Genomic DNA, 27,663 nt, shown 5'->3' on the forward strand with positions numbered 1-27,663 from the left:
TTATTTTATTATTTATCATTGGTTTCTAAGTGAGTGCATACTGTGGATATCACACACTAAAGGTCTTCACACTCTGAATCCCATGTTACCTATCTGCAGGGAAAGTAAGAAGGGGCTATATTGTTAGCAGGCTGAGGGGGAAGAAGACTGATTCTGCTCAGAGCCTCTTCTCCAAGGAAGCACAAAAAAAAGGAAGGGAAAGAGAAAGGGATTTTTTTTCTATGCTAGAATCATTGCAAATAACACAGGAATTTACAGAATTTCTATACTTCATGGGATATTTAAAAGTGTTTTCCCATTATCAATATTTATCACCTTTCCTCTGATCAGTTTGGATTTGACCGCTAGGACCCCCACCGATCACGAGAAGTTGGTTAATATTTACACTCCTGGGTGGCCCATATAAATGGAGCGGTATTGCGCATGATTGGCCAATGCTTCATTCTTTTTTCATGGGGCTGCCGGAGATAGCGCTTGGCAGCTCCATAGAAATGAATGGAGTGGTGGCCGAGCATATGAGGCTCCCAGTAACAGCAAGGCAAGCCTGTTCCCATAATCGGTGGGGCTCCCAGTGGTCGGACTCCACCAATCAGATATTTATCGCCTATCCTGTGGATGATTATGGGAAACCCCTTTAGCTCTGAATTCCCTAATAGGGTGTATGAAGTTGGGTTGTATAAACTGGACAACTCCTTTAAACCACTATTCAATGGTTGAGCATACTTTTTATTTTTATTTTAGAATCTATGACTGCCTGACATACAGACACATTTCTGGGGTTTATTTGGTCTTATTTATACTTTAATGATAAGATTTGTTTATTTAAAGATCATTATTTCTCTATGTGAATTTATTATAATACAAGTTCCCATGACCGGCTCATGAATATAATAAGTCATCATGTGATAAGTTATTCTTAGTAACACACTTTGTAAATTGAATCCTGGTAATTATATAAAGACCTTGTGCCCCGGTCTAGAGGTAGTCACCCCGTCTGTGATACAAGAGTAGATGATGGATTCCAGTCCCCATAAGCTCTATCATGTACATGCCTTTGATTCCAGACAATGTCTGGAGCAATACTTTTCAGATAAACCTGACATGGTCTTTGGAGAGGACTCCTTGAAATTTCCCATTGATAATCTTAGACAACTATTTACAGTGGGTATGTATCCTGATTTTATTACTCAGGTATACATTGACGCGCATATTATTGTATGTTTAACATGTTTTAAAAAAATTGTAACAACTAAATATAAGTTGTGCAAATTTGTTTTTTTTGGGCGTGTGTGAGGTCAGAGGGGGCAACAACACTGCCCCAGTCATCTGGAAAATGACAGGGAGGAAAGTAAATTCCTGTTCATTTAATATGATGTGAAAAAAACGGTGTTACAGGGTTTAGTAGCGCCATTGTTTTCAACTCTGTAATCTCGAAAACTCTGGAAAACTTTTTAGGATGATGAAGAACAAAATATTCCAATTGTGGGTTTAATTACTTAACCCGTTATTCACCATCCTATTTCAGGCTTTCAGATCCAAGATATACTTTTTGTTTTTACATTGCTGCATTCCAAGAGCAATAACTTTTTTATTTTTCTTTGACGTAGCCATATGGTAACTTCTGCCTTTGCGGGATGCGATGTGTTTTTTTTTAGCCCCATTCTGAGGTACATATAAATAATTAGTTTATTTTTGTTCATTTTTCTAGGTGGAAATCGAAAAAAAACAAAAATTCTGTCATTATTCTTTGCGTTTCTTATGGAGTTTACCATATGGCGTAAATAAAATGTTAACTTTAATCTATGGGTCAGTAAAAATAAAGTATTTTTTTATGTTTTACAAAAAAAAAAATTACAATTTTTGTGTAGCCGCAGAACTTATTTTTTCATATGATGGTTTGTTTTTTGCAAAAGGAGTTTCAGTTTTTTTGGTGCCATTTTGGGGTGCATATCATTTATTGAATAACTTTTATACTATTAATTGGTGGGAAGATTGGTTAAAAGGCAAGTATGCCAAGAGGCCTTTTTTTTTTACTTCATATTCGGTACGGTATAATTATGTTAATTTTATTACGATTGTGACGGTGCCCTATATGATTTTTTTTTTACTGATTACTATTTTTAAACCATAAATAATTTTTTTTAATGAAAAAAAAATATTATTTTTTTTACTAAGCTTTATTAAACTTAATTTCACTTTTGTTTTTTATTCCACTAGGTTGAGTGGAACTTGCGATGTTATGATCACTTGTACAAAACTTTGGAATACTTAGGAGCACTAATGGGTTAAAGGCTGGAAACAGAGGTCTCTCTGATCCCGGCCATTACAGCAGGAACCCGTCAGTGTGTCTGATGTTGATCACATGGGCACAGATCCTGTGCCTGTGCCTGTGCGATGACCATGATGTACATGTATGTACATTCATCATCTTTATTCAGCCTGTGAGTATTTAAAAAACATCATAGTGCTGAAGGTCAATAAAAGATGCATCATGGAGCTGAGGAGATGGGTGGACGATCGTACAGGAGCATTTTATTGGGGCCACATATCAACACTTCTACAAGAGAAAGAAGAAAACAGGTGATGTATCTGACCAAATATTAATAGAAAACCACTGTCATTCTTATTGTTCTTCCTGATATAACAAATATAATGTGGAGAAGGGGAAAAAACTTCAAAAAAGCTTTACTCTGTTTATTCAGAAGTCAGATGTAAAAATTCATATATACACTAAGTTAAATATTTTTATCCATAGGGAGTATAAGCCTGATACTTGGTGCATCAGCTATTTTCAAGCGTTACCTCTAGTATTGCAAGTCAATAATCCAGTGCTAAGTCCTGAGCCACCATGTTGATGTTGACTGTGGGACAATCACTTTCCTTGTCTTTTTTTTTTTCCAGTGACCAGTTTGAGGACAAAAAAGAAAAAGTGAGATCAGCCATTCAACATGTTGTGAAATACGACCTGGAGAAAGAGAATATGACAGACCCGCTGGTCTTACCACCAGCCGATTGTGTCATCAGTACTGGTCTCCTGGACGTTATCAGCAAAGATCAAGATGATTACATCAGATATCTGAGGAAGTTCAACAGATATCTGTTGATAGTGCCACACAGCCCCCCTCACAGTTAATTCCACACAGCCCCCCTCCCAGGAAGTGCCACACAGCACCCCCTTTCCTGGTAGTGCCACACAGCCCCCTCCCAGGTAGGGATACAGCAACCCCTGTAGATAGCGACATAAAACTCCCCATGTAGATAGTGCAATACAACCCCCTTTTGATAGCGCCATACTACTCCCCATGTAGATAATGCTATACTGACCCACTGTAGATAGTGCCATACAGCCTCCCAATTAGATAGCGCCATACAGCCCCCTGTAGATAGTGCCATACAGCCCTCCTGTACATAGCACCATAAAAACCCTGTAGATAATGCTATACTGCCCCCTGTAGATAGTGCCATACAGCCCCACTGTAGATAATGCTATACTGACTCTTATAGATAGCACCATACAGCCCCCCTTTAGATAGCGCCATACAGCCCCACCTCTAGATAGCGCCATATAGCACCCCTGTAGATAGCGCCATACATCCCCACCCGTAGAAAGTGTCATACAGCCCTCCTGTAGATAGCGCCATACAGCCCCCCTGTAGATAGCGCTGTAGTGCCCTGGAACCATGTCCAAGCCGCTGTGGTAATGGTTGTCATGTGGCTGAGAATGTGTTGTCATTGTATAACAGGTTATCTGTTGGGTACCGTGGAATCTATGTTAATTTATTGTATTTTATAATTCACACTGCTCCTATTTGCATACTGAAGGTAATTGAGTTTCTAGGGCTTTGATGGTTATTCTTTGCTGCCATAAACTAGTTGATTTTATGTCTAGGAAATGTATAAATGAAAAGGGAGTTGGTCACATGACACTCTCTCAGAGAGGCTTCTGGGTGAAGCTTCTGGAACTTTCTGAGGGAGGAGTGTCCTAACAAACTGTCATTCCCTCGTGTTGAACTAGGGAGATCCAACCTGGCATAGCCAGAGGAAGGCTGTTTCACCTGAGCATCTCCTCAGAGAATAACTAAGATAGGCCTCAAGCCCAGTTCCTATTTTCCTCATCATCCAGGAATTATACCCCTATCCAGTCCATGCTAAGAAGACATAAAAGCTCTCCTGCTCCCTAAGGAGAAGTGAATATCCAGCCAGAAGGGAGAGAGCTGTGCAAGGACCCTTCTGCTTCACCGCACTCTTTTAATGGTTTTGCCGGAGTTGGTGCACTGTGGCTTCCACGTCACATTAATTTGCAGACAACCTGGTCCCCAGAGTAGAGTAGTGTCAAATCATGAGTTACCCTCACAGGGGCGGATTATAATAAGGGCAATCTGGGCAAGTGCCCGTGGCCCGAGGCTGGAAAGGGGCCCAGTTTGCCCCGGTTCACCCGTACTAACTGTTAAAATTACAGCCGGTTCAGAGAACCGGAGTGAAGCGGGACCTCTCAGCTAAACTAGTGGCGTAGCTATAGGGGCCGCACTACATCAATAAAAAGTTACTATAGTAACTGGAGCCGCGGGCCCCTGTTACTATAGTAACTAAAATACTTACCTTCCTGTTTCCGGTGCGCAGCGCATGACCTCACCACACTATGCGCCGCGCACAGCATCCTGGATAGTGACAGAACATCCGCTGCGGCTGAAGAGGAGGGTAAGTTTAATATCCCTGTCTGCTGAAGCTGATTGGCGGGGTCCCACTCCCCGAACCCCCGACAATCTCCTGTTTTGAAGGGGCCGCAGCGCTCGTACATCAGCTGCTTCCCCTTCATTCCGGTCACTTGCTCACATTGTGAATCCATGTCGGCGATTCACAGTGTGAGCGAGTAAGGGAAATGAAGGGGAAGCAGCTGTAGTACGAGCGCTGCGGCCCCTTCAAAACAGGTGATTGGCGGGGAGTCGGACCCTGACCCATCAGCTATTGATGGCCTATCCTGAGGATAGGCCATCAATGTTTAAGGACTGGACAATCCCTTTAAGCCTACAATGTGGCAGGCTTAGAGGGCCCATGAGACAGGATCCTGTCTGCTGGGCCCTGTATCTAAGCATCTTACATAAGCACATGGTAGGCTTAGCTACATGGCCCATGTGTGATCCTGTTTGATGGGCCCCGTATATAAGCCTACCACATGTACTGTATAAGATTACTGTCTGCTTGACCATATGTCTAAGCCTACCTTGATAGACATTATCACACATGGGCCCTGTACCTATGCCTACCACATATGTTACTAATAGTTTTTGTTGTGTTTGTGTTTTTTTACAGGTACGGTCGTTGGACTACGTCGGATTCGAGGACTACTTCGATGAACGCGTTTTTTATTATCAATAAAATAGTTAATGAGTGTTGTCTGGGGGGGGGTTTATTTCAATAAAATATTTTTTCTATGTCTTTGTTTTTTTTTAAACTTTATTGCTACCGCCTTAGTAATGGCCGCTGGCTGATTGACAGCGTCCATTACTAAGTGAAGGTTAGTGTTAGCCGGTGCAGAGGCTAACACTAGCCACCATTATTACCCCGGTAGCCACCGCCACAAGGGGTGCCGGGAAAAGCCGGGTACGATTCAGTACCTGACCATCTGTAGTGACGGTCCGATGCTGGAGCGGCCGCAGGCTGGTATTATCAGGCTTGGAAAGCCCAAAAACAGTGGCCCTTTCCCCCTGGTAATGCTAACCTGCTGCTGCTTTCTTGTATCTGGCTGGTTATGAAAAATGGGGGGGTCCCCCCAATTTTCAGAACCAGCCAGATACAACAGCAGCAGCCTAACATTAACAGGGGGGGGAAGGGTCACTGTTTTTGGCCTTCCCCAGCCCAATAGTACCAGCCTGCGGCCGCCCCAGTGCCCGACCATCGCTATAGATGGTTGCGTACTGGTTCGTACCCAGCTCTTCCCAGTACCCCTGGGGGCGGTGGGTATCGGGGTAATAGTGGGGGTTAGTGTTAGCCTCTGCGCCTGCTAACATTAAGCCTCGCATTATTTATGGATGCCGTCAATCAGCCAGCAGCTATTAATAAGGCAGTAATAATAAAGTTTAAATAAATACAAGGACATAGAAAAAATATTTGATTGAAATAAAAAAAACACACACAACCCTCATTAACCATTTTATTGAGAATAAAAAAACGCTGTCACTGAAGTAGTCCTCAAATCTGTAGTAGTCCAACAACCGAACCTGTAAAATAACACAAACACACAAAAATAATTAGTAACACATAAAAAAGTAAAACAATTCTTATACTTACCTTTTCTGGGTCCAGCGCTGGAACCGCAATGTCATCGAGCTGGTCCCTATATCTAAACCTAACATGTGTGATACTGTCTGTTGAGCTATTGTATCTAATCCTATAATGTGTGATACTGTCTGCTGAGCCACTGTATCTAATCCTATCCATAGTTTATAGTGTCGTAGTGCTATAGATATGCTGTCTCCTATACACACATATACAAAGACACACACACATAAACATACACACACACACATATATATTCAGGGGCGCAGTGTATAGTACTATTACATTCAGGGCCGCACTGTATGGTACTATTATATTCAGAGTGCAGTGTATAGTACTATTATATTCAGGAGTACAGTGTATAGTACTATTATATTCAGGAGTACAGTGTATAGTACTATTATATTCAGGAGCGCAGTGTATGGTACTATTATATTCAGGGGTACAGTGTATAGTACTATTATATTCAGGAGCACAGTGTATAGTACTATTATATTCAGGAGCACAGTGTATAGTACTATTATATTCAGGAGTACAGTGTATAGTACTATTATATTCAGGAGTACAGTGTATAGTACTATTATATTCATTGTATGATACTATTATATTTAGAAGCATAGAGTGTGGCATCATGAGAATTTTATCTTCGTTTACAGGTGCAGAAATGTTGGAAAAGTGAGGAACCGAAGACATTTTAGCTGTGAACTGCAGAAATGGGCCATGCCCTAGAGAAGTCCTCATATAGGTCTGGAGCGCATGGAGAAGAAAAGAGAAAAAGAACAAAAAAGAATCTGAGACGTCACCTGTGGGTCACTCAATGCAAATGTTTATTCTCCCTTTGACTGGTCAGTACTGTAGTCACTGTATGATCTGCAGCGAGATGACGGATGGTAACATTCTTTTTTGTTAAACAGCAGCTCCCAGCATATCCTAACCATTGTTCCGGCTATACTGAGAGCTGTCGTTTTATGTCGTACAAATTTATACAGCAGGGGCTAAACTGAATTTGCAAATTATCTCTGTACTGAACTGTATTTGTTCTGGTGATGTATATATGTACTGAGCTTGGTTCTGGTGCTGTATATATGTACTGAGCTTTGTTCTAGTGCTGTATATATATGTACTGAGCTTGGTTCTAGGGCTGTATATATGTACTGAGCTTTGTTCTGGTGTTGTATATATGTACTGAGCGTGGTTCTGAGGCTGTATATATGTACTAAACTTGGTTCTGGGTCTGTATATATTTACCATCTCTTAAGGTAAAAGCATATATTAAATTTACTTTTACCTTAAGAGAAGGTAAATATATACCGTAAAAACTAAACCCAAAAAAACATGGAGGAATCTCAGTTTTTTCCAATTCACACATTATATGGTACTTTACATGGTGCCAATAAAAACTAAAATTCCTCCCGCAAAAAAATAATCCTTCACACACCACTCCATTGACGTAAAAATAAAAAAGTTATAAAGCTCCTGACCACTTTATTGTCTCAAAGTATTCTGCTTTCTTTCTTCTATATGGCTCATTCTGCTTTTACAGCTAAATTAAAACCTTGCCAGATCTGTATCCACCTAAACAGAAATCTGCAAATATATACGGTACAGAGTCTTCAGAGTTTGGGGGGCGGGGCCCAGACCTAAAAAAGTGCCCGGGGCCCATGGTACCCTTAATCCACCCCTGAACCCTCATGTGAAGATATACATTCAACTAAGTGAGCCAAGCTGAGAAGGCCCTCTTTAGCAGAAGTAATTATATTGGACTGAGCTGCCATAGAAAGGAACTGTGACCAAGTCTCTAGTATTAATAATAATACCCAGCAGATTACTCAAGAGTGTACTGAATTGGAAACCTTTGATATATATGCTTATATATTTTGTCTGTACCAAGACTGAAGTAAAGTTTCCCTTTCTCGCCAGAGAAAGACCATTGTGTGTATATATATATATATATATATATATATATATATACTGTATATATAATTATTATTTACGACTGCTTCAATCCAGGGAGCCTTGGGATAGGGGACTAGCCACCGTGACTACTCCTAACATTTTCCACTCGTCTGTGCCCCTTCCTCCCTTCATCTGGGTTACTGCAGCGCCATACAGCCCACCTGTAGATAGCGCCATACAGCCCCCCTGTAGATAACACCATACAGCTCCCCCGTCCTGTAGATAGCACCATTCCAAATAAATAAAACAAAAAAGCTTCATACTCACCTTCGAACTTAGGTAATCAAGGCCGACTGGGATCCATCATGCAGGTCTGTACAGGGATCCTGTCCTTACGCATGATAGGCTGCAGGCCAAATGTGTCCTGTAGCCTAGTTAATGGCAGAGTAGGGAGATACCTACATTCTCTGCCATAGTGTTCAATAGTATCTGCGTCTTAAGGATGCAGATACTATTGAATGTGGTGTCACTACAGTTGTAGCAACCATAGCAACTGCTAGCATTGCCACCGGGTGATCTGGACAGGCCCCCTCATGCCACGGGGCCCCATAGCAGCCACTATGGCTGCTACAGCGGTAGTTACGCTGCTGTAACGTTTATGGCCGGGGGTGGTCATTCAGACTTACCCTCTGACGGCCCCAGCCATGGACATCTGTCTTCGCGGCGTCAGCTCCCTCCAGGGAGATGGCGAAAATCACTTCCGAGTCCTTGGGCTGTTTCCCACAGGGCGCGCGCGCCCGTACGTGCACGGCCTTAAAGGGCCAGTACTCGTCCAGCTGTCACCCATCAATAATTAGCCCAAATGATTGCTGGACTATAATAAGGGGCTCTGCCCACTTGTTCCTCGCCTGAGTTTGTCTTGCAAATGGTCTCCCAGTGTTTCTTAGTTCCCAGTGTTACACGTCACTGCCACCTGTACCCTGTATCCCCTGCAATCGTACCTGCTGATAAAGTCAAGTCGTGTCTTCCGCTGCATCCACGGTGTCACCTGCTGATAAAGTCAAGTCGTGTTTTCCGCTGCATCCACGGTGCCATCCGCTGTGAAAGTGAAGTCGTGCTTCAGCTACTGTCTACATTGCCTCAGGTACCTGTTCTGAATTATAGACATTGTTTTTTACCATGTTGGCCAGCTGCTACCCCGCTAAGCGGTACGGCCCAGTGGGTCCACACCCTGCGCCGTGACAGCTGCCTCCTACACTGGGGTTCCCTGCCGGGGATTAAACTCCTGAAGGAGCCATAGCGGCAGCGGCAACACCCAGCAGCCAAGTGGACCCCCCTAAGAGTAGTGGGCCCCCGGCACTTGCATGGGTTCGCCAGGTGCTGACGCTGAAACTGGTAGTTTGGCGCCACATGGTGTTTAAAGTGTAAACCAATTTGCAGGCCCACCTAATGAGCTAAGCGCTGGTAGAGAAGCATGCTCAGTCACTCTCCCCACAGCCAGGTCTCAATCTATAGAAATAGCTTTCTGCCCAGCTTAGCATGATAGGAGCAAAGATTCTACAGTAGCATGACTGTCACGAAGGGTCTGTGGACCCACTGGGCCGTACCACCTTGGCGGTATGGCAGCTGGCCAACAGGGCGCAAGTCAATGTCTATAGTTTGTATAGGTACCTGTGGCAGCAGCATGACAGGCTCAGCTGGGACTAGGCAGCAGGTAGACGTCAGGTGAGGTGAAGCAGGTCAGGCGTGGTATACAGCATGACATGACTTTGGCTTACCACAGTACTCGACCAGGATAGTATGGAATGCAGGCAACAGGAACAGGAACAGGAAAAGGAACACACTAGGAGACCATTGCATAGACAAACTAGGGAAACAACAACAACAACGCTCAGGCATCAAAGCAGGGGGCTGGACCCCTCTTATAGTCCAGGGTACTCACGGCCTGATGTTCATCAAAGTTCAGTGCGCGCTGCCCCTTTAAGAGTGGGCCGGAGCGTGCGCGTGCACCCTATGGGATCCGGCTGAGCTGAGTTGAAGCGAGCGCTGGCGTCTCCTGAGGAGGAGGCTGGGACCAGCGCTTGCCGACTCATGGGTGCGGTTGTCAGGGGGAGATTGGAGCTGACAGCCCGCAGCCACGGACATGACAATGACAGTATAGCTGAGAAGACTCCTCCTTCCCAATTTGTTAGGACTTTAAAGCTCTGCTCCTGACATCAGATATAAACCTTGCAAATGTCCACTTGGTTTCTAAGGCAGTGTATACTATGAATGTCACACACTATGTCTCAACTTAAAATGAGTTAAAAAAGTAGTTCCCAGCAGGATGTAGACAAGCCACAATACTACAGAGAGAGGGAGAAGCCTTATCTGTGTGCAATGATAATACTAAAATACTAAGCAGCTACTCCCCTCATAAATAGTTGTGAGAGCAGCTGCTTTAACAATAAAATAGATTTGTTTATTTAAAGATAATTATTTCTCTATGTGAATTTATTATAACACAAGTCTCCATGACCGGCTCATGAATATAATAAGTCATCATGTGATAAGTTATTCTTAGTAACACACTTTGTAAATTGAATCCTGGTAATTATATAAAGACCTTGTGCCCCGGTCTAGAGGTAGTCACCCCGTCTGTGATACAAGAGTAGATGATGGATTCCAGTACCCATAAGGTCTATCATGTACATGGCTTTGATTCCAGACAATATCTGGAGGATTACTTTTCAGATAAATCTGACATGGCCTTTGGAGATGACTTATTGAATTTTCTTATTGATAATCTCAGACAAGTTTTCGCAGTGGGTATGTATCCTGATTTGACTTACTCCTAAGATACATGGACACGTATATTATTTTATGTTTAACTGGCTTAAAAAATTGTAACAACTAAATATAAATTGTGCAAACTTGTTTTTATTTTTGGGGTCTGGGAGCTCAGAGAAGGCGACAGTTTCAACATTTAGGGACTAGCTATATTGTAAAATTATAACAACTAAATATAAATTGTGCAAACTTGTTTTTATTTTTGGGGTGTGGGAGCTCAGAGGTACCGGCCTGTTTTCAACCTATAGGGACTAGCCATATTTTTAGTTTGTTTATTGCCACATTCCAAGAGCCATAACTTTTTTCTGTTTCGGCAAAGTAGCTATATGATGGCTTTTGTCTCTGCGGGACGAGTTGTAGTTTTTATTGCCACCATTTTGTGGTACATATAATTAGTTAGTTTATATTTGTAATTTTATTAGGGAGAATTTCAGAAAAAAAAATGTGATTAATTTTATGTTGTCTAACTTGTGGATTAACTACCATTTTTACTTTAATCTATGGGTCAGTACAAACATAGCTTTACCAAATTTATATAGCTTGTATTATGTTTTTGGACAATGAAAGCAAGTTGTATTAAAAAAATATAATTTTTGTGTAGCCACATTCCGAAAGCCAGAACTTTTTTTTTTATCCCTTGAGATACAGTGGATAGAAAAAGTCTACACACCCCTGTTAAAAATGACAGTTTTTTTTGTCATGTTACAAAATCAGACCAAGATGAATCATTTCAAAACATTTTCCAACTTTAGGGTATGTTCACACGCAGTGTTTTCAGGCGTATTTCTGGCGTTTACAATCATCTACCAATTGAAATCAATGGGAAAAACAGCATTTAGTTCATACGGGGCATCTTTTTACACCGCTGTTTTAAATAATGGAGCGTAAAAAGACGCTCCATAAAAAGAAGTAGCATGTCACTTCTTAAGGCGTTTTTTTGAGCTGATGTTCCATTGAACACTATTGACCCCCCCTGTAGATAACGCCATACAGAGTCCCCCCTGTAGATAACGCCATACAGACCCCACTGTAGATAACGCCATACAGAGTCCCCCCTGTAGATAACGCCATACAGACCCCCCCTTTAGATAACGCCATACAGACCCCCCCCTGTAGATAACGCCATATAGCCCACCCCCCCAAAAAAAAATGGCCTATAGTTTATCCTACAAAAGAGATGTATCTCCTATCCACAGGATAGGGGATACATGTGTGATCGCTGGCAGCGATAAGGAGAACAGGGGACCGAAAGTTGCCCCAATTTCTCCATGACTAACCTCGGACTTCCGTAGTCTGCGCAGTTCAATAATGTGTTTTGTTGAAGATCTGAAATTTTAGCTTCCTTTGGGACACCTTTTATGGTTTCTGCATAGCCTGCGTGTTGTCTTAGAATATGCAATCCAGTCAGATGGGTCTAGCACCCTTTTTATTTGTACTGACTGCACTACACAGGAGCGCCCCATGTTTGCTTGTTTTTTTGTTTTCCATAGTATTGGTATTAATATTGGTATTTGGTATTTCATTCTACATCTGGATCCATGATAAGCAGGCACAATGGATAAATAGCTTCACCCCTTGTTATTGAGGACACTTATGGTAAACTATATATCATCCCATCTGGTAAACACCTCACCCTATGATTGCACTGAAGACTTTTGAATGGTTCTGCTTACTGTCCCATGAGCCTTTCTTGTTTTATCTATTCACTAACTACAGAATTATTACTTTGGTGGACCTGATCTTAATGTCTTAGTGAGAAGGATGAGATTAGTAACATCAAATCTTTCCCTAAAGAACATTTTTTTGAGTATTAGAAACCAAATGTTTACATAATTTGCTGGAAGTGATATAGAAATATGTCTTTGTTTATCCAGAAAATCTATGAGGGTTTAACAGATTAAATGTTTTAACATTCAGAATTGTTTTTTCTACAGGTCATATTAAAGGAGACAACTTGGTTGACATCAGTCTTGGTTCCTTTATTCATCATCTATATTCAGCCTCTGAGTTTTTCAAAAATATCATAGTGCTGAAGATCAATAACAGATGCATCATGGAGCTGAAGAGATGGGTGGACGAACGTACGGGAGCATTTTATTGGGGCCATACATCAACACTCCTACAAGAGAAAGAAGAAAACAGGTGACGTATTTGTCCTAATATCAAGAGAAAAACCACTGTCATTGTGATTGCTGCTCCTGATATAACAAGTATAAGAGAAAATGGGACACAGACCCCCAAAAAAGTTGTACTCTGTTTATACTCAAGTCAGATGTAAAAATTCTTTAGCCCACTCAGTTTAATAGTCTTATTTTTAGAGGGCGATCATACACAAATTAAACCTGGAAAGGCACAGTAGAGACCTGACACTGGGTGTATTAGTCTTAGATGATTTCAAGCTTTACCTCTAGTATTGCAAGTCAATTGTCCAGTGCTAAGTCCTGAGCCACCATGTTGATGTTGACTGTGGGACAATAACTTCCCTTGTCTATTTTCCAGTGACCAGTTTGAGGACAAAGAAGGAAAAGTGAGATCAGCCATTCAGCATGTTGTGAAATACGACCTGGAGAAAGAGAATATGACAGACCCGCTGGTCTTACCACCAGCCGATTGTGTCATCAGTGTTTGGCTTCTGGAAGCTGTCAGCAAAGATCAAGATGATTACATCAGATATCTGAGGAAGTTCTCTAAGTTGCTGAAACCTGGAGGACACATCATATTACTTGGGGGTTTAGGTGCAACATATTTCACTGTTGGTAAAGATAAGTTCCATGCTTTCACATCTGATGCGGGTTTTATCAGAAAAACTCTAGTTGGAGAAGGTTTTATCATTGATTACTGTAAGATCAAGGAGAGAACGGCTGTCAGTGACCTTATTGACTATAAGACTGTTATTATTATTTCAGCTCACAAGGAGAAGTAGGTAGAAACTTACAAAGTCTGCATGTCATTAATTCATATGCTATAATAATCAAATAGATGTGTCAGTGCCCTATAGAATAACATAAAAATAATTGTTCAGTATTTTTTTGGTCCTCGCCTTCATAATAGTGACAAGACCGACTTTGCTCATCTAGAACATCATGGGAGTCTACGACAGCTGACACGCCACTTTTGCCGGCCGGCGGAACATCACCGCTGAGTTCAACAATTAAACCCTTAAATGTGGCAATTGATTGCGATCGCCACATTTAATGGGTTAGTTTCAAATCAGCAGCCCCCATGATGCGATTGCAGTGGCTGCCGATTGCCGCCATGGTAGCCGGAGGCCATATAATAGCCTCCGATTCTGCCATGTAAGGAAGCCTTTGAGGACCAGCCTTCCTGTCACCAACGCCACCTGAGGAAAACTATAGTGAAACACGCCTCGAGGCGCAGTACACACGCTTAATTGTACTCCAGAAGTAAGTTTCCATCCTCCCAGACTCCTTTTGAATGTCACTACTTTTGCTGTTCTGTCTTATCTTTCTCTGCTGTCGGGGTGCATTAAGTTATACAAACCCACATGTATCGGATATTTATTCATGTGCATTACCTTCTCTCTAGTTTTGTATGCCGGTTTAATAAGTTTATATATGCTATTACTATATGAGCCATTACCTTCAGTGTGGGATTCTGGTATGTTGGGATCACCTTGTGACACTTATTAAAATTAGCGGTGGTGTACTTTTTTCTGTTGACATTATTTTTATTTTTTATTTTATACAATACTCTTAATGATGTTGAAATAAAAATTCTTTATGTTTTAGCATACTCATGAAGCTATTTTTTTATTTCAATTTTCCTATGTGAGTTGAAGTTGGTTTATTCCTGTCAAAGTGACTGTCAGCGTCACAATGACAGTTAGAATGCATTACATTACATAGGTAGCAGTGACCAGTGCTGCAGGTCTTCAAGTCCCCTAGTGGGACAAAAAAAAAAAGTTAAAAAAGTTTTATAAAAGTGTAAAAATAAAAGTTAGAAGTTAAAAAAATCAAAATCTGCTTTTTTTTTCCTATAATAAGTATTTTGTTATAGGAAAAAAATGAAACTGTTAAAAATGTACACATTTTTGGTATCACTGCATTTGTAACAAATCTAAAATGTTATTTTTCCCACACAGCGAACACCACCAAAATATAAAATAAAAAACAATATCAGAATGACTATTTCTTGGTCACCACCCCTCCCAAAATATAAAAAAAGTGATCAAAATGTCGCATGTACCCCAAAATACAACCAATACAAACTACAAGCCATTCGGCAATAAAACTTGCCCTTACACAGATCTTTTTCATAAAAAATAAAAAAGCTATGGCACTCAGAATATGGCAACACCAAAAAATATATTTTTAAAAAAGGTTGATGTTATTGTGCAAACGCTGCAAAACATAAAAAAAACTATATATATATATATGGTATCGCCTTAATCGTATCAACCAGAAATGTCATCTATAGAAATGTCATCTATAGCACACAGTGAAAACTGTAATAAAAAGAATAAAAAACTTTGTCAGACTTGCTGGTTCTTGATCACCTCACGCTGGTTCTTGATCACCTGGATTAAAAGTGACCAATGTATTACAGCTGATACCCAGGACTAATGGACAGGAACAGCGATTGCGCTGTTACTGGAGCCTGTAAAAATTACAATATACTGCAATACATTAATGTGGGGAGGTCACATGTGGGGTATTTCTAAAAACTGCAGAATCTGAGAAATAAATATTGAGTTGCATTTCTAATTTGGTAAAACCTTCTATGTTACAGAAAAAAATGTTTTACAAATGAATTTAGCCGAAAAAAATTTCATTTTTAAATTTAAACTCTAATTGATTTAATTACTAAACGTCTAAAGGGTTAAAACACTTTCTGAATGCTGTTTTGAATACATTGAGGGGTGCAGTTTTTAAAATATGGTGATTTATGGAGACTTTCTAATATATAAGGCCCACAAAGCCACTTCAGAATTGAACTGGTCCCTAAAAAAATTGCCTTCTGAAATTTTTTTTAAAATTTGAGAAATTGCTGCTAAAGTTCTAAGCCTTGTAATTTCCTAGAAAATTAAAGGACGTTCAAAAAACTATGCAAACATAAAGTAGACAAATGGGAAATGTTAATTAGCAACTATTTTGTGTGGTATTACTATCTGTTTTACAAGGAGATACATTTAAATTTTGAAAATTGATAATTTTTGAATTTTTTTTTCTAAATTTTGGTGTTTTTTTCACAAATAAATATTGAATTTATCAACCCAATTTTTTCACTAATGGAAAGTGCAATTTGTTACGAGAAAACAATCTCAGAATTGCTTAGATAGGTAAATGCATTCCAAACGTTATTACCACATAAAGTAATACATGTCAGATGTGAAAAAATCAGCGGTGTCCACAAGGCCAATATAGGCCGTGTCCTGAAAAGGTTCATTTTTCAATTTTGTTTTTAAAAATTATAAATATGCATTTCCATATATGAAAAACGATAAGGTAAAAAATCCTCCTTTCCCTCTCTCATGTCTCAGGCCTCGTCTCCTCCCATCAACAAAGACAAAGATAGTTGAGAAAAATGTTGTCAATCAAATCACATAAATCGCAAGGCCCTAAATGTATGTGGACGTTCCATTAAATGATGCCTATCCCCTTCATCTTTGCTAAAATTTGATCCCTATGATGTCCTTTCAACCTCTAATTTTTCTAAGTACTTTAGCTTTCTTGGTGATTGCTGCTGCAGTCCCAGATCCGGTGTCATTGTGTATAGGTCCATTTTTTTAACATCCAGTTTTGTGCAAATTGTTAGGCAGTTATAGAAAAATGCTGCAAAGTAAGAATGCTTTTAAAAATAGAAGCATTAATAGTTTTTTTTTATCAATTAACAAAATGCAAAGTGAGTGAACAGTAGAAAAATCTAAATCAAATCAATATTTGGTGTGACCACCCTTTGCCTTCAAAACAGCATCAATTCTTCTAGGTACACTTGCACACAGTTTTTGAAGGAACTCGGCGGTGAGGTTGTTCCAAACATCTTGGAGAACTAACCACAGATCTTCTGTAGATGTTGCCTCCTCAAATCCTTCTATCTCTTCATGTAATCCCAATCAGACTCAATGATGTTTAGATCAGGGCTCTGTGGGGGCCATATCATCACTTTCAGGGATTCTTGTTCTTTATGCTGAAGATAGTTCTTAATGACATTGGCTGTATGCTTGGGGTTGTTGTCCTGCTTCAGAAATAATTTGTAGCCAATCAGATGCCTCTCTGATGGTATTTCACAGCATTGAGGACACACTTAATCCTGACCAAATCACTAACTGCATTTGCTGAAATGCAGCCCGAAACTTGCAAAGAACCTCCACCATGCTTCACTGTTTGCAGACATTCATTATGGCACCGCTCTCCAGTCCTTCGGCGAACAAACTGTCTTCTGTGACAGCCAAATAATTAAAATTGTATCTCATCAGTCCAGCGGACCTGCTGAAGATTTAAGCCTCCTACACAGCTGTTTCTGTTAATTAATGACTGTGTTTCAACCTACATATGAAAATGATTATCATTATCACCTATTTGGTATAATTGGTTAAGTATACATCTGACTATAATCAAACAAAATCCATGACTTTGTGCAAGTGTATCTAGAAGAATTGATTCTGTTTTAAAGGCAAAGGGTGGTCACACCAAATATTAATTTGATTTAGATTTCTCTTTTGTTCATTCACTTTGTATTTTGTTAATTTATAAATAAAAGATATTAACATTCATATATTTTTTTTAAAGCATTGTTACTTTGCAGCATTTTTCCACAACTGCCTATAACTTTTGCGCAGTACTGTAGTTCTTTCTGCCATCAGCAACACTATATGAACTATGACCTGAGATAATACTGATGCTGGAGTCACTGAGGAAACCTCAAGAAAGAGATAAAGCCTTGGGTATTCTTTTATTCTACTAGCTGTATCTTAGGGGCTGTCCATTTTTCAGATACGTCATCTGTATAGGATCGGTGCGTGTCCGACATACGGACCCCGCAACGATTCGCAACTCTGGCTGCCTCTGTGCACCGGATGTTTGGAACGGGATGCAGGAGTTAGAGCCGGAAGCAGGTGGCTCCGACCACTGTATAGCGGACGTTCGGCGGAACTGCAGCTCTGCTCCTATTCACTTGAATAGGAGCAGAACTGCAATACCGCAGAATGGCCGCTATTCTTTGACAGGAGCCATCTGCTTCTGGCAACATCGTCCGGTGCCCGGAGGCAGCCGGAGTGGCGGATCTGTGCGGCGTCCAGGTTTCGGACACGCATCAATAATATACCGATGACCTATCCGGTGGATAGGTCATCGGTTTTCAGAAAGTGGACAACCCCTTTAATATAAAAGAGATAATACCTCCTTTCCAAAAAGGGAATTTAAGCTATGGCTGTGTTAATGCGACACTGGACCCTACACGAGGAACATAAGGAATTTATTATCTCACTGTTGGAGATTGTATTACAGTACAACTATTTTTTGTTTCAAGGTGATTTCTATGTGCATAAAAAAGGTACCGATATGCGGTCCAATGTCGCACTGATGTATGCCAACATATTTATGACAGACTTTGAGGAACGATTCATGAACCCATCCAGTTCTTTCCACTATTTGATATTGATAATATTTTCTTGTTATGGAGGGGAAATTAGGAGTTTCTTTTGACTTTTAAGGATGACGCTAATTCCCACATTCCAGAGTTTTTAAATTCACACTTTTTTTCAAAGGAAAACGTACAATTCTTAGACATGACTATCAAGATTGTGGATGATAAACTTATGACTGACATTTTTGTTAAATCAACCGACCAAAATTATTTTTGGGTATTTAATATTAATTATTTTAAGGACACAGTCAACTCTACTTTTTATTCAATTATTAAGACTGAGACAGATTCTATCAGATTATAATCAAATAGACAATAGACAACAGACTTGAGACAATGTGTCGGGAATTCCTTGGATGAGTTTATCCCAAATCCCTCCTGAGTAGGACTAAACTTAAGGTAATGCAACAGGATAGGGAATTCCTATTAAAAAATAAAACTAAAAAGACATTATTTGTTTCTAACAATTCTTCCTTTAGTGGAAATATCTCTAATATTAGAAGGGAACATCGGAGAACACATTTTTACATCCTAGGATAGGCAAGATGAACCAGATCAAACACTATTTTACCGGTCTGTCTAAATTTGTGATCTATGTAATACAGTATCCGTGTGGCCTCCTCTATGAGGGGGAGACCACATAGGAATGTTGTCTTAGAATTAACCAACATAATTACACAATCCTCAAGCGGGTGTCAGCTCAGACAGCTGACACGTGTGACTAATGGCCAGGAACAGCAATCGCGCTGTTCCTGACCGTTTAACCCCTTAAATGCTGCAATAAATCACGATCACAGCATCTGCCAGCTGATGAGCCCTTATAAGGGCTAATAACTCGTACCAGTCACTCACAGAGTGTGCCCTACGCGTTTCATTGCTAACAATAGTATCTGCCGCAAATCTTCAGGGGCCTGCAGATTAAGGTGTTATTTATTGTTTATTCAGAGCTATATATAAGGGCTCATCAGCTGGCAGCTGAACCAGCAAACACATGCTGGTATACATCCAAATACAGCACAACCAGTTCAGCAACAAATCACAGCATCCTCAAGGATTACTGTGATTAAATAGAAGTTTAGCTTCGTAGCCCGGCAATACAATTCGGGGAATGTACCCTGACTGCACGGACGAGGCGAAACCAATACACCAACGGGGCAACACATCCCTGATGGTAAGAGAGCCTAAGTCCAGACTGCAACAGTACTATAAATAACAATAAAAATCCAAAAAACAATGAAACTATAAAATGATTATAAAATATTACAAAAATATATATATTTAAAAATCCAAAAATATTATATTCTATAGGTACATTTGTACAGCATCTGGATCAAATAATAATAAAAATAGGCTCATCTTGTTATAGTACCTCGGATCACCACCAACTCACAGAGTTAATAGTGGCAATGTAAGTACTAACAGCACTAGAAAGGGGACAAAAAAAGTAATTACACTCTGCATTGTTTATTAACACAGGCAGATTGTTTTTTAATTAAATATAATTGATATCGCTACCTATTTACCTCTTATATCCCTAAAGAAATGAATCAGTGATTAAACCAATTATTCTAGGGAAAATGAACAGGAAACTGAAATAAACAGTGAATTTTTTTTGACCAGTATAATACAGTTAACGTGCCGTTTTTATCGTACTGTCAAGGTCGTAAAAATTAAACCCCTCAAAAGATTGAGTAATCGCAGTTTTTTTACAATTCCACCCCACAAATATTTTTTTTCCAGTTTCCCACAAAATTATATGGTACAATATATGGTGCTGTAAAAAAATACAAATCGTCCAGCAAAAAAAAACAAACCCTCATGTGGCTGTATCGATGGAAAAGTAAAAAAGTTATGGCTTTTGGAAGGTGGGTAGGAAAAAACGAAAATCCAAGAAATGTCTGTGACAGGAAAGGGTTAAAATCAATGATGGCATCCCTCCTCTCAGACAAAGGGGTAATAGGGAAAACTTTTGAAAAAGCTTGAATTTAAATGGATCTTTGAATTAGACATCCTGGAACCTGGAGAGTTGAAAAGAAAGTTTAGAATAGGAGGAACCTACAGAAATATGTTCCCGTTATGATAATGATGACGTCGTCTCCATAAATTACATTTTTGTGCCCAACTTTAAGTTGTGATTTTATTTCTGTTTTCTTGGCTTTTACATCACATATATTGATCAACACATGACATGTATATATTGAGATTGGGGGCGACACAACTATGGCACAAGATCTATATGGAGCGCCTGGATGCAAGAAACGCATTATATTTAATGTTGAGCATCTGGATATATGGAATATGTTATGTATGAAAGCTTTCTATGCTGAATATTTATTATACTATTAGGTTTTCAGTTTGGTCTTTCCTGGTGAATACTAGATGGACCTATATATCAAAATGGGTCTAATATTATTGAAACTTGTTTTTCTTGAAGGAAGATAACATGGCTAATATCTACTTACTTATAGTTTTCATAATGGAATATTAATGGAGGCATTTAGGTCACTGTATGTGTGGACTCCCTGCATCTGCATTATATATGTGGTTGCAGGGGATTATGTTCTACTTATGTCCCTGCTTGTTTGAGACCTGCATGCTGTTTAATATGTCACATGGTTCCATGATATATGGGACTGTGGTGACTTAAAATTGCAGGAGATGTCTGTCACGTTGAGCCGGATGAGATGATGTCAATGCTACTTGTATAGTCGTATTGATGAACCTTGTATCCGTGACTCCGATTTGACTGCTTAAATTTGGGACTATATCTAGGATCCAGGGCTGTTAAGAAAATATAATAGATACATACTGTATGAATGGGTATTGCCGTGCTATGAGATCTTATTATTATTTAGTTCTGCCTGTATACTATGTGCTATTTTTTTCTAGTCTGCTTTTAGGCTGTTTCTATTGTCCCTCTGTTACTCACCGGGCAGATGCAACTAACATCGCCTTAGCATTAATTATACCGCTGTACATTATCTGCAGAAATTAGATTGACGATGTAATGTTTTGGGTGCATGCGCCATTGAAAATAGCCATCATAGACATCTATTGGTTGCATGGTGACCAGGACGCTACAGTGAAGAGGACGCATGTGTAGTAAATGCAAAAGTGGCTTCATTCGCCTTGAAACCAAGATGCTTTCAGTCCGGTCAATCGTAATACGAAGTTTCGGACACTAAACATTATGAAGAGGTTCATAGTTGTGTGATGTCCTATTATGGACGAATTTAGAGACTTGGTATTTTCTATCTGATTTTTTTTTAGTATTATCACTGTTGAAACAATGTATCTAGACATGTAAATTGTTTGCTTACCATGTGTTTTGTACTTGGGAATTAAGGAAGTGATGTCAAATGTATTTTGGCTATGACCTTTTTGGCACTTTACAGAGGGAGGTGTCCTGCCGACTAGCGACCATTTTATTATGCACATAAACAAGCAGATTAGATGAAGAGCGAGAGTTTTCTCATTCTTCAGCTGATCGTTGCCCTGTTTACACAGAGCAATGATCGAGAATGAGCATTCATAGAATTTGTGTAGAATTAGTATTAAAATTAGGACCTGGGGCCTTCCCTCGTGTTCCTATTTTAATTACTTCTTTCACCTCTTGCTTAAAAATAGGGGATGAGGGACTAGGCTACAGAAATGTAGCCTCTTTTACTGGGTCAATAACCGTGCTCGTGTATAGTGAATAAAAAAATTGGGTAAAGACCTTCAGTGTCTCTCATATTTGTAATGTGAAGATGTTGGTCATCCTTTTACTAGTGTAGCTAAGAGTCTACCTGCCTTATTGCCATAGTAATAAAATAAAATCTAAATATATTTTAAATGTATATTTTTTTTCTATGTTTTACGATTTTTACAAAGAAAAAAATAATTGTAAAAAAAAAAAAAAACTTTGTATTGCCATATTCTGAGACCATAACATTTTTATTTTTCCATCGATTGTTACTTTTTGATCACTTTTCAATCAACATTTTTTGTGGTAGGCGAAGTGTATTGCACAGTATTGGGGTTTTTATTGGCTCCCATTAAGCCCTGCCTCTGGCAGGACTTAATAGAGGCTTAAAGCATGCCAGCCCGAGGGCCTTCAGTTGGACACACGCTGAGTAAACCTGTCCCATACTAGAGAAAGAAGGAAATAGGTGACGTATTTGGGTAGATATAAGGGAAACCCACTGTGCTTGTCATTCTTATTACAAGAAATATAAAGTCAGTTGTAAAAATTCTATCACCCTATCCATAGGGGGCAGTTTTACACAAGTCAATGCTGGAAAGGCGCAGTATAAGCCTGGCAACTGGTGCATCAGTAATAGATGATTTTAAGTGTTACCTTTAGTATTGCAAGTCAATTGTCCAGTGCTAAGTACTGAGCCGCCATGTTGCTGTTGACTATGGGACACTGATTATTATCTTTTTATTTTTCCGTGACCAGTTTTAGGACAAAGAAGGAAAAGTGAGATTAGCCATTCAACATGTTGTAAAATACGACCTCGAGAAAGAGAATATTACAGAGCCGCTGGTCCTACCACCCGCCGATTGTGTCATCATTGCTACACTCCTGGATGTTATCAGCAAAGATCAAGATGATTACTTCAGATATCTGAGGAAGTTCTCTAGGTTGCTGAAACCTGGAGGACACCTCATGATGATTGGAAGTTTAGGTACAACATATTTCACAGTCGGAAAAGACAAGTTCCATGTTTTCACAAGTGATGAGGATTTTCTCAGAAAAGTTCTAATTGGAGAAGGTTTTATCATTGATTACAGTAATGTCAAGGAGAGAACGGCTGTCAGTGACATTACTGACTATAAGGCCGTCATATTCATTGCAGCTCACAAGGAGAAGTAGGTTGAAACTTACAAAGTCATTAAATCATTAGTTAATTTGTTAAGATTAAAAACAGATAACAAAATAATCAAAAAGAAGCTTCCTTACAGCTATGTAGAAGAGTATAAAAAAAATTGCTCAATCAATTTGCCTTGGACTGGTCCTGGATAATATTGTGAGACCGAGTCTGATCATCTGGGACATAATGTGAGACTGAAATCTTGGGATCAGTTGCCTTCACATTGTTGTTTTGTTCCATTCTTGCTTAAACGGAACCTGTAATGTTGAGAATACAGTCCAATCTGTGGGTGGCATTTTGTCGAAAAAAGCTATATATATATATATATATATATATATATATATATATATATGTTTCAAAAGAATTAGTATAACTTGTAATTTATTAATTTAAACCTCTGCTCATTCTAGGCTTAGGAGTCCAGTGGGTGGTTCTACACAGTGCTTGACAGTTTTCCCAGTATGAGTGTGAATACAGAGATAGCTGTCAATCGGTGATTAGGACCGCCCACTGGACTCCTAAGCCTAGAATGAGCAGAGGTTTAAATAAATAAATGATAAGTAATACTAAATCTTTTACTACTTAAAATATATGTATATATATATATATATATATATATATATATACAGGGTGGGCCATTTATATGGATACACCTAAATAAAATGGGAATGGTTGGTGATATTAACTTCCTATTTCTGGCACATTAGTATATGGGAGGGGGGAAACTTTTCAAGCTGGATGTTGACCATGGCGGCCATTTTGAAGTTGGCCATTTTGTATCCAACTTTAGTTTTTTCAATGGGAAGAGGGTCATGTGACACATCAAACTTATCGAGAATTTCACAAGAAAAACAATGGTGTGCTTGGTTTTAACCCGTTAGTGACCGGCCCATAGTCTTTTTACGTCGGTCACTAACGGGCCTTATTCCAATGCCATAGACTTTTTAAGTCGCGGCATCGGAATAAGTAAACAGAGCAGGGAGCTGTCAAATCTCCCTGCTCTCAGCTGCCAGAGGTAGCTGAGGGCTGGGAGCGTCCCTGCTCTGCCGGGCAAGAACGATATCAGTATCGATCTCACCCGTTTAACCCCTCAGATGCGGTGCTCAATAGCGAGCACCGCATCTGAGTGGTTTTGGAGAGAGGGAGGGAGCTCCCTCTCATCCCACCGACACCCGGCGATACGATCGCCGAGTGTCTGTCTCTCCCATGGCAGCCGGGGGCCTAATAAAGGCCGCCAGGTCTGCCAGTAACGAATGCCTGCTAGATCATGCCACAGGCATGACCTAGCAGATGCCTGTCCGTTTTAAACGGACAGGCATAATACACTGCAATACAAAAGTATTGCGGTGTATTATAATAGCGATAGTAGGATCGCATAGTGAAGTCCCCTAGTGGGACTAGTAAAAAAGTAAAAAAAAACTGCTTTACTATTAAAAAAACAAAATACAATTAAAAAGTTACACATATTTGGTATCGCCGCGTCCGTAACGACCACGACTATAAATCTATTACATTACTTAACCCGCACGGTGAACGTCGTAAAAAATGTAATAAAAAACGACGGAAAAATTGCTGTTTTCTGTGAATCCTGACTTTAAAAAAATGTGATTAAAAAGTGATCAAAAAGTCGCATCTACTCCAAAATGGTACCAATAAAAACTACAAGTCGTCCCGCAAAAAAAAGCCCTCATACAACTGCATCGGCGAAAAAATAAAAACGTTACGGCTCTTCAAATATGGAGACACATAAACAAATAATTTTGAAAAAAAAGCGTTTTTACTGTATAAAAGTAGTAAAACATACAAAAACTATACAAATTTGGTATCGTTGCAATAAACTTATTGTATTATTTATACTACGCGGTAAACGGCGTAGATTTAGGACGCAAAAAAGAGTGGCGAAATTTCAGATTTTTTTCTATTCCCCCCCCAAAAAAAGTTAATAAAAGTTAATCAATAAATAATATGTCCCCCAAAATGGTGCTATTAAAAAATACAACTTGTCCCGCAAAAAACAAGACCTTATACAGCTATGTCGACGCAAAAATAAAAACGTTATAGCTCTTGGAATGTGACGATTCAAAAACGTAAAAAATAGCTTGGTCATTAAGGTCTAAAATAGGCTGGTCATTAAGGGGTTAATGTTACTTTATTCTTTCATGAGTTATTTACAAGCTTCTCTTTGTTTACAGCCATTGACATGTCGCAGAGGTTAACACGTGAGGAGCGGATAGAAATTGTGGTGATGTCTGGTGAACGCAGTACCCGGGTCATTGCAGCAGATATCAATGCAAGACACCCTTCGAGACCACCCATCTCCCATGCTACAGTTTGCAAACTGCTTGCCAAGTTTCGTGAAACTGGTTCAGTGTTGGATTTGCCCAAATGTGGACGCATGAAAACTGTCACTAATGAAGAAACATCAGTGGCTGTCCTAGTTTCATTCAGCAGGAGCCCACAGCGTAGCACTCGCCGCATGTCACTGGAGAGTGGCATCAGTCCAACATCCCTTCGGCGGATATTAGCTACTCACAAATGGCACCCTTACAAACTCCAGCTGCTGCAGCATCTCAACGAGGATGACCCAGATCGGCGCACTGAATTTGCAGAATGGGCAAAACAAAAATTGGAACAGGACCCTCAGTTTACACAGAACATTTTGTGAAGTGATGAGGCAAACTTTTATGTGAATGGTGAAGTTAAAAAACAAAACCACCGCTATTGGTCTGACACTAACCCACATTGGATAGATCCCTCCAAGACTGTTGGAACACAAAAATTGATGGCATGGTGTGGTATATGGGGTACAAAGATAGTGGGGCCATTTTTCATCAATGGAAACCTCAAGGCCACGGGATATCTGCTACATTGATGATATGTTTCCCTCTTTATGCACTGAAGCTGGCACGTTCCCTGAGTTTTTCCAGCAAGATGGTGCACCACCACATTATGGGTGTCAGGTCCGAGCATTCCTAGATGAACAATTTCCTGGAAAGTGGATTGGTCGTCGTAGGCCAGTTGAATGGCCCCCTAGGTCTCCCGATCTGACCCCCTTAGACTTTTATCTTTGGGGTCATCTGAAGGCAATTGTCTATGCTGTGAAGATACGAGATGTGCAGCAACTGAAACTACGGATACTGGAAGCCTGTGCTAGCATTTCTTCTGCGGTGTTGCTATCAGTGTGTGAAGAGTGGGAGAAGAGGGTTGCATTGACAATCCAACACAATGGGCAGCACTTTAAACACATTTTATAAGTGGTCAGAAACTTGTAAATAACTCATGAAAGAATAAAGTAACGTTAAAACCAAGCACACCATTGTTTTTCTGGTGAAATTCTCGATAAGTTTGATGTGTCACATGACCCTCTTCCCATTGAAAAAACTAAAGTTGGATACAAAATGGCCAACTTCAAAATGGCCGCCATGGTCAACATCCAGCTTGAAAAGTTTCCCCCCTCCCATATACTATTGTGCCACAAACAGGAAGTTAATATCAGACCTTGAATTATGGGTAGAAACTTACCATCTTTAAAACAAAACAATATAATAATCCACATTAGGCTTCGTCTATGATCTCATTTTCTTTGCATATTTATGGAGGTTCATGATGATTTGCTTAATTGTTCAGTAAAATATTCAGTATTTAAATTAGAAATAAATCAGCAGAGAATTTTGGACTCATTTATTTTAAAAAATGTCCAAGAGATAATATCTATTTTATAATTTTCTACTCCTTACACTTCATAAAGGGGTTGTCCAAATTCTCTATTAGGGAATTTAGAGATATTATAGGGGGTCCCCTGTAAACGATCTGCATCTCTTACCTGACCTGCATTACACAGACAAGCTGTTAATATGCATAGGCGCTGTGTAATGCTTAATTTTCCCTGTGGTGGCGCTGCAGGAAAATGTAACACTTTTTTCCAGGTTTCTCCATAGATTATGGCAGATCTTTGGGGTCTCAGCACTTTGTGAGCTGTTTATTGTCACTGGACCCTTTTTACAAGTTGGGAATGTCGAAAGAGGAGAACTCCTTTAGTATATACATCCTGCACATAACCAGAATTTGAATAGAATATCATTTTACCCCGAATTTCTTGTTTAGTAATTGATTAATTTGTTATTACAGCGGCTTTATTTTTGGAATCTTTCCTTGTACTGATAGTGCTGGGAACTAGTGTGATCATCTGGGACATCATGGG

The 27,663-nt window shown here is 39.7% G+C and overlaps 1 protein-coding gene across 1 annotated transcript; it reads left to right on the top strand.

The window, feature by feature from the left end:
- The first annotated feature begins 1,014 nt into the window (after positions 1–1,014).
- LOC142662386 (nicotinamide N-methyltransferase-like) lies at positions 1,015–13,924 on the top strand. Its single transcript, XM_075840611.1, has 3 exons — positions 1,015–1,165; positions 12,936–13,143; positions 13,501–13,924. The coding sequence occupies exons 1-3, from the start codon at positions 1,015–1,017 to the stop codon at positions 13,922–13,924; spliced, it is 783 nt and encodes a 260-aa protein (XP_075696726.1).
- The last annotated feature ends 13,739 nt before the right edge of the window (positions 13,925–27,663 follow it).

Source organism: Rhinoderma darwinii, chromosome 10 (genome assembly GCF_050947455.1).
Source record: "Rhinoderma darwinii isolate aRhiDar2 chromosome 10, aRhiDar2.hap1, whole genome shotgun sequence".
NCBI classification, from domain to species: domain Eukaryota; kingdom Metazoa; phylum Chordata; class Amphibia; order Anura; family Rhinodermatidae; genus Rhinoderma; species Rhinoderma darwinii.

Coding starts and splice junctions, on each gene's coding strand:
- LOC142662386 (XM_075840611.1), top strand. CDS start 1,015: ATGGATTCCAGTCCCCATAAGCTCTATCATGTACATGCCTTTGATTCC. Junction 1,166..12,935: donor TAGACAACTATTTACAGTGG/GTATGTATCCTG, acceptor TTTTTTCTACAG/GTCATATTAAAGGAGACAAC. Junction 13,144..13,500: donor CAAGAGAAAGAAGAAAACAG/GTGACGTATTTG, acceptor TCTATTTTCCAG/TGACCAGTTTGAGGACAAAG.